Source organism: Cydia pomonella, chromosome 9, assembly GCF_033807575.1.
Source record: "Cydia pomonella isolate Wapato2018A chromosome 9, ilCydPomo1, whole genome shotgun sequence".
Classification (NCBI taxonomy): domain Eukaryota; kingdom Metazoa; phylum Arthropoda; class Insecta; order Lepidoptera; family Tortricidae; genus Cydia; species Cydia pomonella.
In genome coordinates this window covers 9,064,165-9,081,376 of record NC_084711.1, presented here as the reverse complement: position 1 = coordinate 9,081,376, position 17,212 = coordinate 9,064,165, and the positions used below count along the sequence as shown (strand labels likewise).

General features: G+C 39.3%; 1 protein-coding gene across 2 annotated transcripts in view; it reads left to right on the top strand.

Annotated features, from left to right (window-relative positions):
- Positions 1 to 17,212, top strand: part of LOC133521278 (transmembrane protein 132E) — a 127,455-nt gene extending 110,243 nt beyond the window's left edge. The window contains exons 6-21 of one of the 2 annotated variants that reach the window (XM_061856149.1): positions 2,261 to 2,435; positions 3,232 to 3,380; positions 4,262 to 4,463; positions 4,923 to 5,095; positions 5,440 to 5,608; positions 6,007 to 6,279; positions 6,806 to 6,928; positions 7,960 to 8,000; positions 9,060 to 9,267; positions 9,896 to 10,193; positions 11,936 to 12,029; positions 12,628 to 12,746; positions 13,378 to 13,646; positions 13,961 to 14,050; positions 14,342 to 14,502; positions 14,985 to 17,212. In XM_061856149.1, the coding sequence (XP_061712133.1) occupies positions 2,261 to 2,435; positions 3,232 to 3,380; positions 4,262 to 4,463; positions 4,923 to 5,095; positions 5,440 to 5,608; positions 6,007 to 6,279; positions 6,806 to 6,928; positions 7,960 to 8,000; positions 9,060 to 9,267; positions 9,896 to 10,193; positions 11,936 to 12,029; positions 12,628 to 12,746; positions 13,378 to 13,646; positions 13,961 to 14,050; positions 14,342 to 14,502; positions 14,985 to 14,999 (2,559 nt within the window). In that variant the 3' untranslated portion in view covers positions 15,000 to 17,212. Of the gene's footprint in view, positions 1 to 2,260; positions 2,436 to 3,231; positions 3,381 to 4,261; positions 4,464 to 4,922; positions 5,096 to 5,439; positions 5,609 to 6,006; positions 6,280 to 6,805; positions 6,929 to 7,959; positions 8,001 to 9,059; positions 9,268 to 9,895; positions 10,194 to 11,935; positions 12,030 to 12,627; positions 12,747 to 13,377; positions 13,647 to 13,960; positions 14,051 to 14,341; positions 14,503 to 14,984 lie in introns of those variants that run through there. The other variant, XM_061856150.1, reaches the window with a different exon arrangement.

Sequence of the window (17,212 nt, the reverse complement as noted above, 5' to 3'; positions counted from 1 at the left end):
GCCATGCAAACTTCCACCGAAAATTGGTTCGAACGAGATCTAGTAAGTAGTTTTTTTTAATACGTCATAAAAATTTAAAAAAAAATTTTTTTTATCAAATCCATACGTGTGGGGTATCTAGGGATAGGTCTTCAAAAATGATATTTAGGTTTCTAATATCTTTTTTTTCTAAACTGAATAGTTTGCGCGAGAGACACTTCCAAAGTGAAAAAATGTGTGTCCCCCCCCCCTGTAACTTCTAAAATAACAGAATGAAAAATCTAAAAAAAATATATGATATACATTACCATGCAAACTTCCAACGAAAATTGGTTTGAACCAGATCTAGTAAGTAATTTTTTTTAATACTTCATAAATGGTACGGAACCCTTCATGGGCGAGTCCGACTCGCACTTGGCCGCTTTTTAATTTTAACCGATATCAAAGAAAAAAATTAAGTATATAATTGCTTAATGCCAGCTTTACGAATGATCAATTACTGTATGATGATTACTTAAATTACCAAGACAAATTCTCATAGACATATATAGCTCTGCTGTAAACGTAATGCATTTAATGCAAGCCATAACATTAACATCTAATGTCAGAACGCACTTACGATGCATACAGACGACATATTAGCATCCTGTGAATTAAGTGCAGGATGCTTTTGACTTTAACTACAGTGGTAAATAGGGAAAGTAAAATATAATTAAGATGTCAGTAAAAAAAAATTAATCGACACCGCAATGTAGTCGTTAATTACAGTCTTGCTACAATAAAACGTGTAGTGTACCGTCATATACTCGGTGTGTTTATTTTCCACAGAAAATACTTTTGTACCTACATTGAATGTAATTAATATCGATCTTCTTCTAAAGGCGTTGTGAGTTCATACTTACAGCGCCAAGAACACCTACATGGTGTTACTTATGGCATAGGTCTACATCGACTGCTAGCTCTTTTATCTTTGCGTGTGAGTAACTTTAACCGTTGGCGTTACTCCGGTTACGTATAGTTGTTAACAGATCTCGAGGCGAGACGCTTATACTGGTCAACCTTTGATGCAGTACTTAGGCAATGAGAATAATAGTCCAGGCGATGCCAAACGCATGTGTCGCTGTCAATGTTAACGACCCGTACAACGAAAACGCGCGCGTTTGCCAACTGCAGACAAAGGGTTAATAAAAGTCACCTTTGAAGTTCCTAGAAAATGTCAATAGAGTACGTGCCTAACAGGAAACTATGAGACCCCGCCCGACATCTAAGAAGTCAATCCTTACTTCTGCCAATACATTAATTAATATCTTTGTCACTTTATGGTAACAAACTGTATCAAACTGACCTATTAAAACTGAAAACTGTGATATCCTAGCGGTCCTAATCAACGATGACGACTTGGATTCGCGAATTGTATGTAGGTATGTGAAATATCACTTTTCGCGGACAATAATTATATATCACTTGATATTTAATTTAATGTTTATCGAATACTTTTCTTTCTAGCAAGTAGGTACTTTTAAAAAAACGTGTTTGGATATTAGGTAGCCTGTCCTGCGTTTCTAGTATGGGATGCAATAGGGAACACGGTAGAGGAAGAGTAAAAGGAAACTACCACTTTTAATTTCAATGAATAATTTAGTTAAAGGAAGCTACAGATCTCATTCCATTAAGCTGGTTTAATAGTCAATTAAAAGTCCCTTCCGAAACAGACAACTACCTCATTAAAGTAGGTAATACTTGTTCTCGGGATTTAATATCATACAGTTCGTAATTAAGTACGGTAAGAAAACTTTTATTGTTTTGTTTCTCTTCGACCAATACGAGTTTTCATATAACTGGTTAAAAACAAAATAGAATAAAAGGATTGTGTTTTTTAATTGACTGGTTGCTGATGATTAAGGTAGGTGTATAGTCTTGTAAGTTGTAAGTTATATTGCAATATATCTTACATGGTTTTGTCCATTTTATGTAGGTATTTTTTTATAGGTTCTGTTTTTAACCATGGTAAGATTCATGAGCATCATAGGTACATCGTGTATTTGATATTTTAAAAGTTTTATCGCATTCGCATCAATTATTAACCGAAGCGTTGGCGAAGGTCTCCGTTTTGACTCGGGCAAACTGCTTTCGTATGTCCGGATGTTCTCATCTACAGGTCGCAATTTTCACGTCATATTAATGAACAATTTGTATACTTACAATATTACAAAGACAAAGTCTAGGCGCCAGTATGATGACCATCTTAATTTTAATTTCCAATGTATCAATTTGTTGACAGGTTTCATCATCATGCAGCTCAGTGTACGTAGACGGCTCGGAGATCAGAGGCTCGTCGAACGCCTCCGTGATCGTCAAATACGGCACGTACACCGGCTTGGCCCGCTTCACGGTTTGGATGCCGGAGTACCCGCTGGAGGTGGAGGTTGATAACCGAAGACTGTCACAGATAAAAGGTACTTATATTTTTTTAATAATTACCATCGTAGAAGTAGCTGATCGAACCATCGGCAACGACTAGCAAAAAGCGAGTAACTAAATATAGAAACGGTATGGAACCGCGGGAATCGGCGAAGAACCGCCACTAGAAAGCGCGGTGATAAATATACCTATTCGACTTTAACTTACAAAAACTTTAATATATTACCGGACCTCGAATACACAAAAAGAATGCAGTTCCTTTTTCTAAGATTGTAGTTCCATACAATCAGTCAAAAAATGTTTTCCGACTTCGGTATTAAGCGTGACCTAACCATAAACCATAATATACAAACCCTAAAAGCTCTCTGTACATTAAGCTAATTGCTAGCTGATTGACTACCACGTTATCTGTTCGCGGTTTAGCAAAGTAATATTTTTTGTTTTAACTAAAAGCTACTGTATACATTAAGTTCACAACTAAAATGATGAAAACGTACCTGCCTATCATTTTTAAATAAACTTTAACATAATTGTTGAAAACATTTGTTGGAGATGTGTCTGTAATGAAAAAAAGCTACGCATCACATAAACTCTAACCATCTTATTCATAAACGTCTACTAAAGTTACGATGCCGCTAATAATCGTTTGTCCCTTTCCGACGTATTGGTATGATGGAAAGGGACAAACGATTATTAGCGGCATCGTAACTTTAGTAGACGTTTATGAATAAGGGGGTTTATGTCTCTCGCCGTTGACTAAGTCTAACATTACCTACAATCGCCTTTACAACGTTGTGCAACAGACAAACATTTAATTTGTTTTTCAATCAGGATGGAAAGTGTCCGAGGACCTCAGTTCAAAGGAGAGACTGAAGCGATCCCTGTCCGCGCGAGGATGGGGCGGGTCGCGCCCCGACGGTACAAATTCCTTGTCCGAGCAACGCTCGTGCCGACTGCGGTACCAACAGACTAATATCGAAGTAAGTAATAAATAATCATTCACCATCTGTCTTATTCAGGACAAGCAGTGGTCGGAGTTTCTCTATTTAGCGCAAAATCCATCTATCTTTGCCAGACTAATAAACCCTACTTTTTTGTTTAGATACTTGGCCAATCGAGCCCTTTAAGCCATCATCTCATTCATCACGCCAATTGTATTGTCAACGCCAGAAATAGAAGATTAGGTACTTCAGTCTTTTGTCGCGCTATCGTAATAAACTACGATAGTTAAGATGCGTCGAAGTATTAAATGTGACAAAGTAGTTTAATTGTCATCTCCTTTTGATGTCGTCTTTACGATTTTAATGAGCATGAAGGCATTCATTCACGCTCTAGTTAACGCTCTTTTAGTTTAGATGTTCTATAACGTTTCTGAGGAACTAAAGAAATAACCATAATATTTTATTTAACATTATTATAATAATACTACCTTGAGATTAGGGAAGACTAGTGGTCTCGGCGGACGTTATCTATCGGAAAAAATCTAGATCAATGTTACTCAAAAACCTGGTAGGCAATAGGTTGGTAGGTACTTATACTTGGAAATGAGCAGTAGGTATTCCTATAATAAATTGAAGTAAGTGAAGCGACATAGTTTATTTGTTAAAATTGTAGTGCACGCGCCTTCACATTCACAAGTATTTTAGTATTATGAATTACATCTGATACATGTCTAATCCAGATGTAATTCATAACCTGTTATTAAAATTAGAATACGCAAACGCAAACCTGATACCTTGCACTAATCGACACGATGTAAACATAAAACAACTGACGGGACTTTCTTCATTTTAAGATTGGTTTAATTCTACTTAACCCCTAACCGTGCACGTAGGTACTATTATTTTTGAATATTGCCCAGGTATTCGCCCGGTTTCTCGCCAAAGACCATGACTCTGGACGCGTGTCGTACTTCGTGTCGCGCCGCACCCGACTAAAGGTCACAGAATTGGTGCAGTCCTTGATGCGGGTGTCAGACCCGCGCATCGCTTCCTTGAGGGGCCGCGTTCTGCAGGGGAGGAGCACTGGCCTTACCGAAGTTCAAGTGCTGTCACCGATCACAGGTAACTTTCTACAGTATTTTGAACCACGAATTCGGACACGGTGTTGTCGTGTTTCGAGTTACTTAAATAATAATTTAATAAATAGAATATTATAACAGCACTGTTAAACGTTTAATAACACCCTTGTTTTTGCGTCAAAAGTTAAAAACATTACGCGCATTAGTCCAACCATCGCACTCGCGTAAAACTGATGATCTCTGATCTGGGTGCTCAGCCAAGATGCCAATCGTTTACGCTCCGTAGTGAACGAAACGTAACTGTCTCTTTTGCACTAATATGGAAGATAGAAAGAGAATACTGTATCGTACGCTACGGACCAAATGATTAGCATCTTGGCTACACATCCTGACCAGATCCATAAGAATACCTGCTTACGGTGCCATATAGCTTTAAATCTAGTAACCTTTAATTCCGTTACGACAAACGTGAATAATTCTAACATTTCAACTTATGAAACAGGGCGGGTAATCGGTCTACGAGAAGTCCGAGTAGTGAATGACAAGGTCGCAATCTCTCGACTACTGGTGCGCGTTATCTCCGGGCTGCAGCTCAACATCTCACCCGACCCGGCTATCGAGAACGGATACGTGTCGGAAACCACTGTCACTAGGCGACTTACTGCACAATATCAGGTCGGTACTATCGTCCACAGTGTTTACTGACTATTTGTAGACCTTTGTGCCAAATCATAAGGCCTACCGACAGTCAGTTAAGATTATACGACCACGACATAATTTGCAGCTACTTCTAAGTGTGTCTACAGTAAAACAAAGTAGGTATCTACTTTGATCATACCTATTCCATCTTCCCGGTCATGGAGATCTAGACTTTAAATGTACCTACCTAACTTTTCCAACTCGCCATGGCTCCGATTGGAGCAAATAACAGCCGTGTGAAAGATCTGTTTTATAGAAGTTCTGTGCACAGAGAGATGTCGGTGCATAAGTTGATTGACGAAGTAAACTATTATTTGCAGGAGGGTCTCTTGGATATCGACATAGAGTTCGCGGATGACACTCGCACAGCGTTGCGTGACGTGGCCGTGACCGATTACTTCCTTCTGGTGGAGAGCCTCGATCCTGAAGTCGTTGCGTTTGCGCCGATGCTCGCTTCGAAGCATCCCAGAGTTATCGCTGTCGGAGAAGGTAGGTTTACATATAAGATGTGAGTGTTTACACGAGCATTTATAATATATTTGAAAAAAAAAATGTAGATTAGCCTAAGGGGTTGGAGGAGATAGGCTTAGACATTCTTGCGCATACATTTACTTCTACTACTACTAATTTTTTATGAAGATCTTACTTTAAGACTACTTTATGTGTTCCTCCTAGCAAAGACACGCGGGCAGTTAGCGACTCTTTCATAAAAGATTCGTTATGGCGCACTAGCGGTGCATTCCCCAATTATGGACCCACTTGCTTACAGGCGTTCTTAGCGCTATGGACATACGACAACTAACATTTAAAGAGTTAATAATGCCGACACATGAACTAAGCATATAAATAGGGACATAGTTTTTAAGCTTGCACTTCTCAACTTTCAGGCAGCGGCGAACTTCTCCGCGTAACTCTCCTTACACCCGAACAGTGCCGCACCGGGCCTCTTCGCCGAGTCGCCTTACCCGGCAAAGGAGACACCAAGACCCCAGCGAACATCAAGAATATACCTGGAGCCCTCGCCAGCGCTGCTGCAAGTGTAGATGTGGATTTTAGCGGCGGTGATACACCACAGCGACCCGATACGCCTCAGAATGATGATATCATGGCGAGGGGAGGAGTTAGGACTGGCTTGTCGGACCTAAGTGATGTGTTACGAGGTACCTACTATTTATTGTTATTTTCTACCCTAACATAAACACAGTAAAACTCTCTGGCCTAACGCCGCGGTCGCGCAGCAAAAATACAATGTCGGCTCTTTTGTTCCTCAAAAATGCACATTTCACAAATGAAGCTCCGTGGCTTATAAATTTCTAAAAAGTCAACCGGGCCTTACGCTTATTTTATGCGTGCCTACTTTTTTTTATATTATAGGACATTATTACACAAATTGACTAAGTCCCACAGTAAGCTCAATAAGGCTTGTGTTGAGGGTACTTAGACAACGATATATATAATATATAAATATTTATAAATACTTAAATACATAGAAAACACCCATGACTCAGGAACAAATATCCATGCTCATCATACGAATAAATGCCCTTACCAGGATTTGAACCCGGGACCATCAGCTTCGTAGGCAGGGTCACTACCCACTAGGCCAAACCGGTCGACATTGAAATGTCGCTGTTGGATTTGCGTTTTACCCCAAGTATATCATTTACTCATAAGCAATGTTTTCAGGGTTCAAGGACGAGAACAACCACGAGCCCACAGTGCAGGCGCAGCAGTACGCGTCCATCTACAGGACCAACGCCGCGGCGCACCCCCGGCACCCCAGCAACCACATGTCGTCCATCGAAATAGGTAAATACCTACCTACTCGTAAATCCAGAGTCCAGATGTAAAGCCATTGAGATTCAATGTCTCAAGTTGTTATTATATTATCAATAGGAGGTATTACTGCAAATGTTCTGCCGCCAGAGTGCAACATTAGCACATACATATTGTAAACCATAGAGTAACGTATACATACTATGCCTTAAACAGTTTTTTGAGAAGGTAAAACCGCTTTGATGCATCAAAGCGGTTTATTTACAAAGGCCTACCGCGAAACGCGATCATCATAATTTCATTATCTGCCTCTTTGTCAGTCGAATATGCAAGAGTGATAGAGAGGCATATGATCAAATTTCGTGTTTCGCGGTAGAATCAATTCAAAAACTATAATCAAGCTGTATATTTAATACTTCCGTTACAATCTCCTCCGTGTAACATTTCTTTCGATACCTATGCTCAGAAAATAAGACAACGTAGGTAAGGTACCTACGGCAATGTAAACGTGCTCGCTTTTTCCCTAGAGGAATGCCGGAAAAGTTTTGTTCAGTTTTTTCCCTTTAAGTTTTTTAGCCAATAGGGCAAAAACAATCTTTTTACCTACTACATATATGCGTTCAAATATGGGTATACTAATGCATGTAAATGGTTTAGTTTTAACATTGATTGTAGTCTATGTAGCCTATGCAGGTAGGCACTCTATAAACTTTGAAACTAATATCATTGTTACGAGTAGGTAGTCAAGCTCATTGAGTCAATATCTAACGTACGAAAAGTTAGACGACGAGACACAGAACTCTGTCATACAACTACTTTAACAATGAGTCGATATCAACGCAATTCATTGAACTGACGTGACAAGGTTCTATAGTGCCCTACTAATGGAATTAGTTCACTGCATTTACAAGTTATCTTGCTTTGATAAGGACACTTGCTCTAAAGACCTGTGACTTTATGATACAGCTGTTATATTGTATAATAGCGACAATATTACACAACAAAGAGATAAGGCCAGTAGAGAATGAGGCAATAAATAATTAGGATAATTTTGTTTTTTTCAGGAATGTACGTTCTGCTTGTGGCATTTTGCTTCGCTATAGTGGTAAGTGCTGAAATATTTACACGTTATTACTCTAGCACGGTTATTATAGTACTTTATGTGACTGCTACATAATGAAAGGCATTAAAACACCAGTGTGGGTTTAAGAAATGAACGAAATGAGTTTTTGAAAGGGACCAAACGAGTGTTTTAATGCCTAATTATGTAGAGTTACATACACTATTTTATCTACACACGTTTTATAAACTTTCTATGATTATATTCACTAACCCAAATTACAGCCAACATTGGAGCATCGTTGCTCTTTTGGCGGAACTCGTGTGTGGCGGCGTCGCTGAAATATCTTTAACGCTCATTTTAAACGAAACTTTTACTATAGTTACTTTAAAAACAACAAAAACTCATTTTGTACTTCAAACTAATTAAAAGATAAACTACACGTCAAATGGCGGTAAATGAAAACTTTTATCAGAAATATCACTCAGTCGGAGACCTATTTCCGTATCGTTCGATACAAACTAACATGCCAGATTTGTTAACATTGTATGCAATTTATATTTCATGTCGAACAAAAAGGCATCTCGAGTCGACTGATATTAGATTAGAGGTCAAATTGAATTCCTTTTTTTTCAGAGATGTTCGAAATTTGAATGTCATTACCAAATCGATTTTGATGCAGTGATGAAGCAATTACAACATTTTCACAGATAAGAAAGTTGTTGTAACAAACAGTTTATCTTAATGTTGACCATTATTGACGGATATTTAAGGTATCATAGAAGGTTTATGATATGTGTGTAGATAAAAAAAACATTTCTCGGTTCACTGCATGTTAGAAAAGTTTTATGACTCATGAGAGCAGTAAAAGCCGTTCTATATCGAAAATATATCAGTCGCCATCAGATTTACCTATCGGAGCGGCCAAGGTGATCACAAATATCTGAAAAATCCTATATTATCATGACGTTAGAGTTCATGTTCAGATATTTTTGAGCGCCTTGGCCGCAGTTCAAGTGTGCATTTCGAAGTACGACATATTATATGCCCAAGCTGATTCGGCGTCGATAAATGCGATCCTAATTAAACTTAAAATTATTCCAGATATTCGTGGTATCATGCGTTGTATATGCGTCTCGCTTGAAGCCTATGGCGGCGCGCGGTGCGCCTGCTGGCACTGGGCGTGCGTTGCCCGCCGTGGCCGAGGGAGGCCGCCTGCAGGTGGCCGGCCTCGTGGGCACCACGCTCGGCCTCGCGCGCGACAAGCCCGAGCGCGAGTCCACGACTAACGCGCACGATTGGGTGTGGCTGGGTAAGGATCTTGTTCTAGTTATTTACGATACAAGTGCAGAAAATAGGAAATTCGCACGTGTATCGTACAACGATTTACAGTACATATGGCTCATTAAAATTTCGACATATGCACGGAAAATGCTCATACCCGCACGTGTGCGGGAAAGTAGCACCATATGTACTGTAAAATTAATGAAATTGAGGACTGTTCTAAATACTATGGCGTTGTTGGCAGTAGTACCTTAATAAAAAAAGCCTTTTATTTCCCGAAAGTAGTTACAATGTCAGCATAAAATTAAGTTGAAAGAAATATACATAACATTATATGTAGTTAAAAATGTCATTATTTTCATATACTTAAATAAAATTGAAAATTGAATTTTAAGCAGCAGTAGTATTGAAGATTATCATTATATTCATCAAATCATAGGTTGTTAAAGGGCTTGATACAGTCACTAGTAGAGGAGTTATAATTTGACCGCGTAGACTCGCCCTGCGGGCCTTCTGCTCTTGGGCTCGCGTTAAACCGCGCCTCGCTCGTATAGCTCCAGGCCTTCGTAAGCCTTAAGCCTCGCTTATTTAGAAACTTTATCTTAGATGTCTATAGTCTAACTAATATATTCTAACAAACTATGGATAAATTCTAGGCCGCGCAACCATCGAACGCAACGGCAACCGCCACTCCACCAACCGCAACTCCACCCAACCTGACAACGGCAATACCGAAATGCGCATCACGGCCAACCCGCTCAACTACAACTACGTCGACCCGGACGACGCCATCCGCAACGACAACGGCAACGTCATGGTCACGAGCTTCGACAACCCTAATTCGATAGAGCTGCCGTCGCAGAGCGAGCGACGCGAGCGACCGATCGACTCGACCACGTATTCCAAGAAACCGTCGAGGCATGTGAGGCATCATTCTGGAGATGGGCATTGGCAGTGAGTATGATTACTTATATAAGATACCCATGTAGACAGCATAGTTCAGTGATCATGCGTAAACCTTATTGCAACGGCATAAGATCTAACAATGGTCACTTAAGTGCGTTTCTATTAAAAGTAAACAGGTTAGTCACACAAACCTAGCCACCGCTATACAATCGAAATTACGCTCTCATTTTTCTGAAATAACCCTCTTATACTATTAGTTTTAGTTTCTATCTATAAATAGGTAGTTTAAAAAAATGGTTGTGGAATGAACTACCTTCTGAGGTGTTTCCCTTGCGCTATGATATGGGGTTCTTCAAGAAGCAGGTATTTAGAGTTCTCAAAGGTTGGCAACGCATAAGTGGCTCCTCCGATGTTGCTTATGTCCATGGGCGGCGACGACTGCTTCCCATCAGGCGGCTCGTATGCTCGTTTGCGGCCTATTACATAAAAAAAAATCATAAGATTTTTAACTAGCTTTAGCACAGGCTTAGGTCTTTTTGGGCTGTTACTGCACACTATGTCCTTAAACTCTGGTCGGGAAAATCTTTTTTATGTTAATTTGTATGAAATAGAGAATATTAGCTTTGTATTATTTTTAAATAAATAAAAACATGTAATTGACATGTGATTTGGTTGCCAGAGCTCAATGAGGGAGGGCGGGTTTAGGGTCGGCAACGCGCATGTAACTCCTCTGGAGTTGCAGGCGTACATAGGCTACGGAGGCTGCTTACCATCAGGCGGGCCGTATGCTTGTTTGCCACCGACGTAGTATAAAAAAAAAAAAAAACTTTCAAGTAAGTTTTTTTTGTATCTTATGAAAGCGCCTTTTTGTCGGCAGGTTTGAGTGACTTATTAGTGTAAATTTTGTTATTATTAATTAACCAGAAAGACTAGGAGGGCTCTTGACAAGGTGTCGTGAAAGTCGACAGTGGCAAGTCGTTAGTGTCAACTATGTCAACAGTTGTGTTAGCTCCGCAATCTCCGTAGTTTTTGGTAGGCGATAAATTAATTTAGCGATTTATAAACGCGCCTCCTGTAATGCTGATTAGTTTTTAACTATATTATGTTGCTCACGCGTAGTGAAATCCTATGCTTGCCTCTGAACTGATTAGTTGTAGTCGGCTAACCATATTCTGCCACCAGTGTATGAACCATTTTTTTTTTCAATCTAGATAACCAATGTTTTTGTAATAGATTTTCCTTAATAGCACAATTGAATTAGAACCCTAAAAATGTAGTTTTGCACTCACTGTAAAAATATCAATAAACTCGTGGGTGAATTCAGTTTCATCGCGTTATTAGAAAAATGTACCTACGAGTAAACCTTCCACGCTTAAATTTACACTTTTTTTAAGGCACGTTTTTGGCCAGACGCATGCACGGAAATGTCTAAACAGCGAACCAGTGTAGCTCTGAGACCAAAAGTTCTATTCCGAAAGCCGAGTTGTGTTTTAGTAGGTATGAGCTGATTTTACTCGGATTTTTTACATGTTGTGGATTTCATTATTTTTACATGTTGTTAACACCATTGAATCCACTTTGCTAGTCAGTTTCAAATTAAAATGTACATTCAGAGCCCCGGCTTTAGCGTATTTTGAGCGTCGGTGTCTAGTCAGCGCTATGGAAAATGGTCTCTTTGCTTAGTTGTGGCAACGTTGCGTCGAGCAGCAGCCATAGGGCCGACTAGACGCGACGCTCGGGAGACGCTAGTGCGGGGTCTCGGCGCCCTTGACGCTCCCCTGTGTGTGCAGCGCGGACGGCGAGTACCGGCCGCCCGTGCCGCCGCACCGGAGCGCCGGCGCCCCGCAACCCCAGGTACCTGTCCCGCTGAGAAATAACCATAAAGTAAGCGCCTCCTTCCTTATTTATGCTAAGCGAATAAATGCTTTTAACTTAACACGTTCGGATTGGCAACATGGACGTTGCTCGACCGAACATGTCAAAATGGTGTTTTAAATAAGATTGTCAAGACATGATGTAGGTAGCTAAGAGTCGGAGTATAACGATTTTAGAAGGAATATTTAACTGAATTTATTTAAATGTTTTATTTTGAGTATCTCACGAAAATATAGGGCATATTAAAGTAAATTTGTCGAGGAAAAACAGTCACAGCCACTGCTCTAGAACGCCATTTTTATTGCTTGCTCAACGAATCTTCCATTACCTACGTAAACTGCAAACACAGTCGACAATCGAAAATTATGAGCATTTTAGTTTTATCACTTCATAATTGTAAACTACAAATTTGACGCTCAGTGGCATTCACCGAAGCATTTTTATTGACAAAGTTTAAGAAACCACGACAAAATTGCACCGTGATTGCAGCTGTCACACGCATAATGCTCCAGTTAAAATGTAATTATACTATTTTCGCTTAATATTTTCGTAATGTTGGGGTAGCAAGTAGGTACCTAATAAGTTTCCTTGTTGCTTGCACTACCAGGTGTTGCCGGACGCCGTCATGCCCCCCACACGCCGGAGCCACTCCCGGAACCACCACAAGAAACACGACAGAGAACACGAATCACGACGATCTCCGGAAAATGCCCGCCGCCCAGACCGGTAAGATCACTTACGATATTGCCCCTAACAAACGTCCATTTCGGCCCAGTGGTTGACTGGTAGAGTATGGCATTAAGTTGGTAAGTACTTATAAGTCTACGAGCAATAAAGTTTAATTAATAAATCAATTATAAATAAATTTGAGATTAGGAGCCCATTGTGTTCAATAATTAGGTAAACTTCCCTCCCCCCCCCCCTCACCTTTTTCCATGCCCATTTGCTTAGTTAAGAACATTACATAGTACTTATACTCGTAAAAATACAACACATACCTACCTAGCAGCGATTTTGATAGCCCATATGCCCATATTTTCATTTTGATATTCATTAATTCATACGGTGCAAGTGTTATTTTTACACGTCAATCTTTTATGAAATTTTGATGTTTAATTAACACATGCACCGTCTGGGCTATCAAAATTGCTGCCAACTTATGGTCATTATAGTTTTATGCCTTCGGTCAGGCCAGTACAATTTTACGTTTCGATGCTCAAAACAAGAATGTGTAAGATGATAGTTTATATATGCTGAAATCTTTTTCTGCGAATCAATTCATGAGCCTAATAAGCCTAAAGTAACCCTAAAATCTAGACTTTGTTACAAATCACTAACCAACTTAAACTTTTTTCAGAATTATTGATCTAAACAAAACCGACGCCCCATACATTTCGAGCCGAGACATGAAAAACTACAAAAGCGACTTGAACCCCCTCCCCCACGATTTAGACGACAACGCCGTCGAGAAGCTCAGCAAGGAGGAGTGCGCGCGGCTGTTCGAGTTCGACAACGACGCCCCGCTGGTGCTGGAGAACAAGGACTACCGGGAGATCGTGGGGCTCGACAGAGGCCGCACCTTCGCCAAGCCGCCGAGTCCGGACTACATGCATGACTCTGGAATCGGTAAGTTTCACGCCTTATTTCTAAAATTGCCTCATGATCAGATGAATTCATTGTTCGCGCGAAAACCACGCGTTGGCGAGCGGTTCGCAAATGGCGCGCAATTTGCCAAATACGTATATTAACGCACCTTTAAATGGTGGACCTAGTATATCATCATTAATTTAATTTAATATCCTATTCCTCTGGGATTGTGTTCTTTTGCCGTACAACATAGGTACACCTTTTTCTATTAAAAGTTATAATAGCGAAAATTAAAATGTTTCTTCCTATTTTAGTTTTAACGAATTGAGTTATCAAATTTCGTTTTGTTGCAGGTCTGCCAGAAGTCCAGATGAGGCATAAGAATCGATCCAAAGAATCAAACGTCAAAGGTGACTTTGTGGAAGCTACGAATCAAAACAAAGGTAAATCCTACAGAGATGTTCCCTTCGTTGAAACGTCAGATTAGCTTGTGAACAATCCATGATAAAACTACAGAATATTAACGCTTACGTATAGAAGAATCACTGTCTAAGAATCGATATTTGACGCGGCAATACCCAATCAACAACGCAACTCGTGCTCTTTCGTGTACGCTTGCTACATAGGAGTTCTGCCTACAAGCAACCGGACAGCCGAACGTACACGATCTGCGGAGTGATATCACCCTGATAACAAGAGGGGAGGAGAGATACTGACAATTTTGGTATTAATAGGAAGCGGTTCCCCAGAAGTGAAACGCGCGACGATAGTCGGCAACCCGATGTACTCGCGCGCGGGCGCGGAAGCGGGCGCGGGAGCGGGCGCGGAGGCGCTGGGGTTCGACGACCTGCAGATGGACTACGATCAGATCATGCACTATTTCCACAACCTCAAGGTATAAACACACCGTCCCACCCGCTTCTAGACTAGATGTTGCTCTCGCTTCTCAACGCTCCCGCCGCGAGCACAGCGTATCATTAATCTGTACTTAGCGTTTCGATATTCGATGTACTCGTACTCTCTTATGACATAGAGCCTAAATTTTGATGCATTTAAAACGACTTTAACGTAGTATTTTATATGAGTACTTACATTTTATACAAATATTAATAATGATAATTCCGTGCAGTATTACTAAATAAGGAACTTTAAATATATGCGATTCATTTGATAATACTTCATATCATCACACTCCTGCAGCAATCTGTTAGTTAGATAAAGCCTCCTCACCGTTTGCAATCCGACCGTTTTCCTCTAGTGTTTTTGTTTTGTGAATGTAAATGATATCTCACTAGTATAGAAAGTAGTGAACACTTGAATGATATAAATTTCTACCGCTGCAAAATTCTGACATGTCTATTTTCAAATTTTTCGCAGGAATCAAACGCCTGAGTAGAGCAGATCATTGCAAAGATCCGGACGGTATTGTCTACGTTTAATTATCAGCATATCAGCAAAGCCCCCGTCGCCGCACTGAAAGCGCCCGAGGATAGTACCATAGACTCTGGGAACAACAACGGCGCCGGCGGCGTCGCCGCGCCCACTCAAATGCTATGCGACTCCATCGCGCACAAAAATAATTTCATGAAAACACAGTTGAAATTCTTATTGGAGCACTTGAGCGAATCGTACGAATAATGTTGTTCAGTCATCGTATTATCCTCAACAGTGGACAAGTGGATCCTTGCAGTGATCGAAAAAGAAACTACTTACCTATACGATTGTAACTATACCGTTAAAGGTATTTACTCTAGTCATCTACAAAGCTGCACATAATTAAGTAATAGTGTCTATTGTGTGCATGTAGTTAATACTCGTATGTTAAAATAGAATGTAATGCGGTATTTGTGTTGGTAATCTCCGTAACAGGCTAATAGATACGCAAGAGATATTTAACTTATATTCATGAGCTTGAGACGAGCCTATGTCACTATTTATTATCTAAGTGCAAAGACTTAGGACTGTAAATATTTTCCACTAGTAGGTAATGACGCTACCTCACTTTGTCTAATAACTTATAGCTTAGCTTAGCTAATTATTAGAACCGAATCTGCAAGTAAGTTCAACAAATTGTTAATTATTTGTTTCACCCCAGTTGAGTTGCAAACGTACCTAGTTTTTGTTAGACCTCATGTATGAAGTACCTTGTTTATCACGGCGGTGGAATAGATTTTAAGACTGCATATTGCCAGTGTTTAGGGAATTATTCCTAGTTTAATAAGACTATAATAGCGTAAGACACAGAACTAGTCAAATATATTGTAGCTGCTAGAGTGGTTGTACAAGCTCAGAGCAGACTCATTGAAAAGCAAAGCTCGAGTGTTTTACAATCATTATGTAATAACATCTTTCTGTAACTTTATTTTGCGTGACAACATTGATGGTGATGGATTGTTGATTATGAATGAATATCAATGCATTTACTGCCACCAAATTACCTACCTAGGCAGTTTTGGCCGAACGTTAATTACAATTGACCAATAACCATTACACTGTACCTAGGTACTAAAAATTGGACATCACGACTGGTTTATATTATAAATTGTTGCATAAGCATTCGGTGTTTTAAAATGTAAGCTAAGTCACTACAAATTAGAGTCCATGATAACATTTTAGTCACGCAAGTTAAACCAACTAATAAAGTTACATGGACTTGTGATAATATACCTAAAATGACTGCTAGGGATTGTTTTGGCAGTTGATTTTATAAATAAAAAGCCATATCATATATGAAAACTAGCGCTTGTACAATATTGTAAACACTATATTTATTGAAGATGTAAATTTGCATTTACTTGTAAGTTAGTTCTTTAGGCTTTGTAAATATTGTTATGACGTTATATAATTTATAGGTACTTGCGTTGAGGTATCGAAGCAGAAATAGATAAATAAGGTAGAGTCGCTTGGATATTGGAAAGAGTAGAGTTGCACACAATATTATAAAAGTGTTTAATGTCTGTTGCAGTAATACCTAGAAACAGAGAGTACAGAGATGTAATAGGGTGTTACACTACATAAAAAACCTTCATGCAAAAAAAAATTGACTAATTAGAATGTACTTAATACGTCCTACCCACAAATTGATATGCTATTATTAAGAACACGTATTTCAAGGATATGTTTACATCCTATCACACCTCTCTACAAAGAATAGTAAATGTTTTCAGTTTGTAATTGTGTAATTTGTGACCCTAAATAGAAGTTGCTGTTAATATCAAAAGGCTATTAAGTACGAAATAATGATTCAGGTTACATGTATGTAACTTTGATTTATTTACTGTAAAACTACATGTCTCCAGTTAGCTTAAACGTACACACTCCTATACCTACATTACTAAATAATTGTATACCATGATAATCTCTCAACTATGGATAAATGTGTTGTTTGGCTTTTGACGTTAGGTTAGGAATGAGTCGCAGAAAGTATTTTGTGCTGTAGTATTTGTTACTATAAAGACATTTGTTTTTTGTTGAGTTTTTTCCATAATATATAAAAGAAGTTTATATAAATTATTGCTACCAAGGTTTATATACATGTATGCAAACTGAGGCTTGTCACAAAATCCTTTCATAAAATGTCAAATTTAATAAACCATTATTGAATA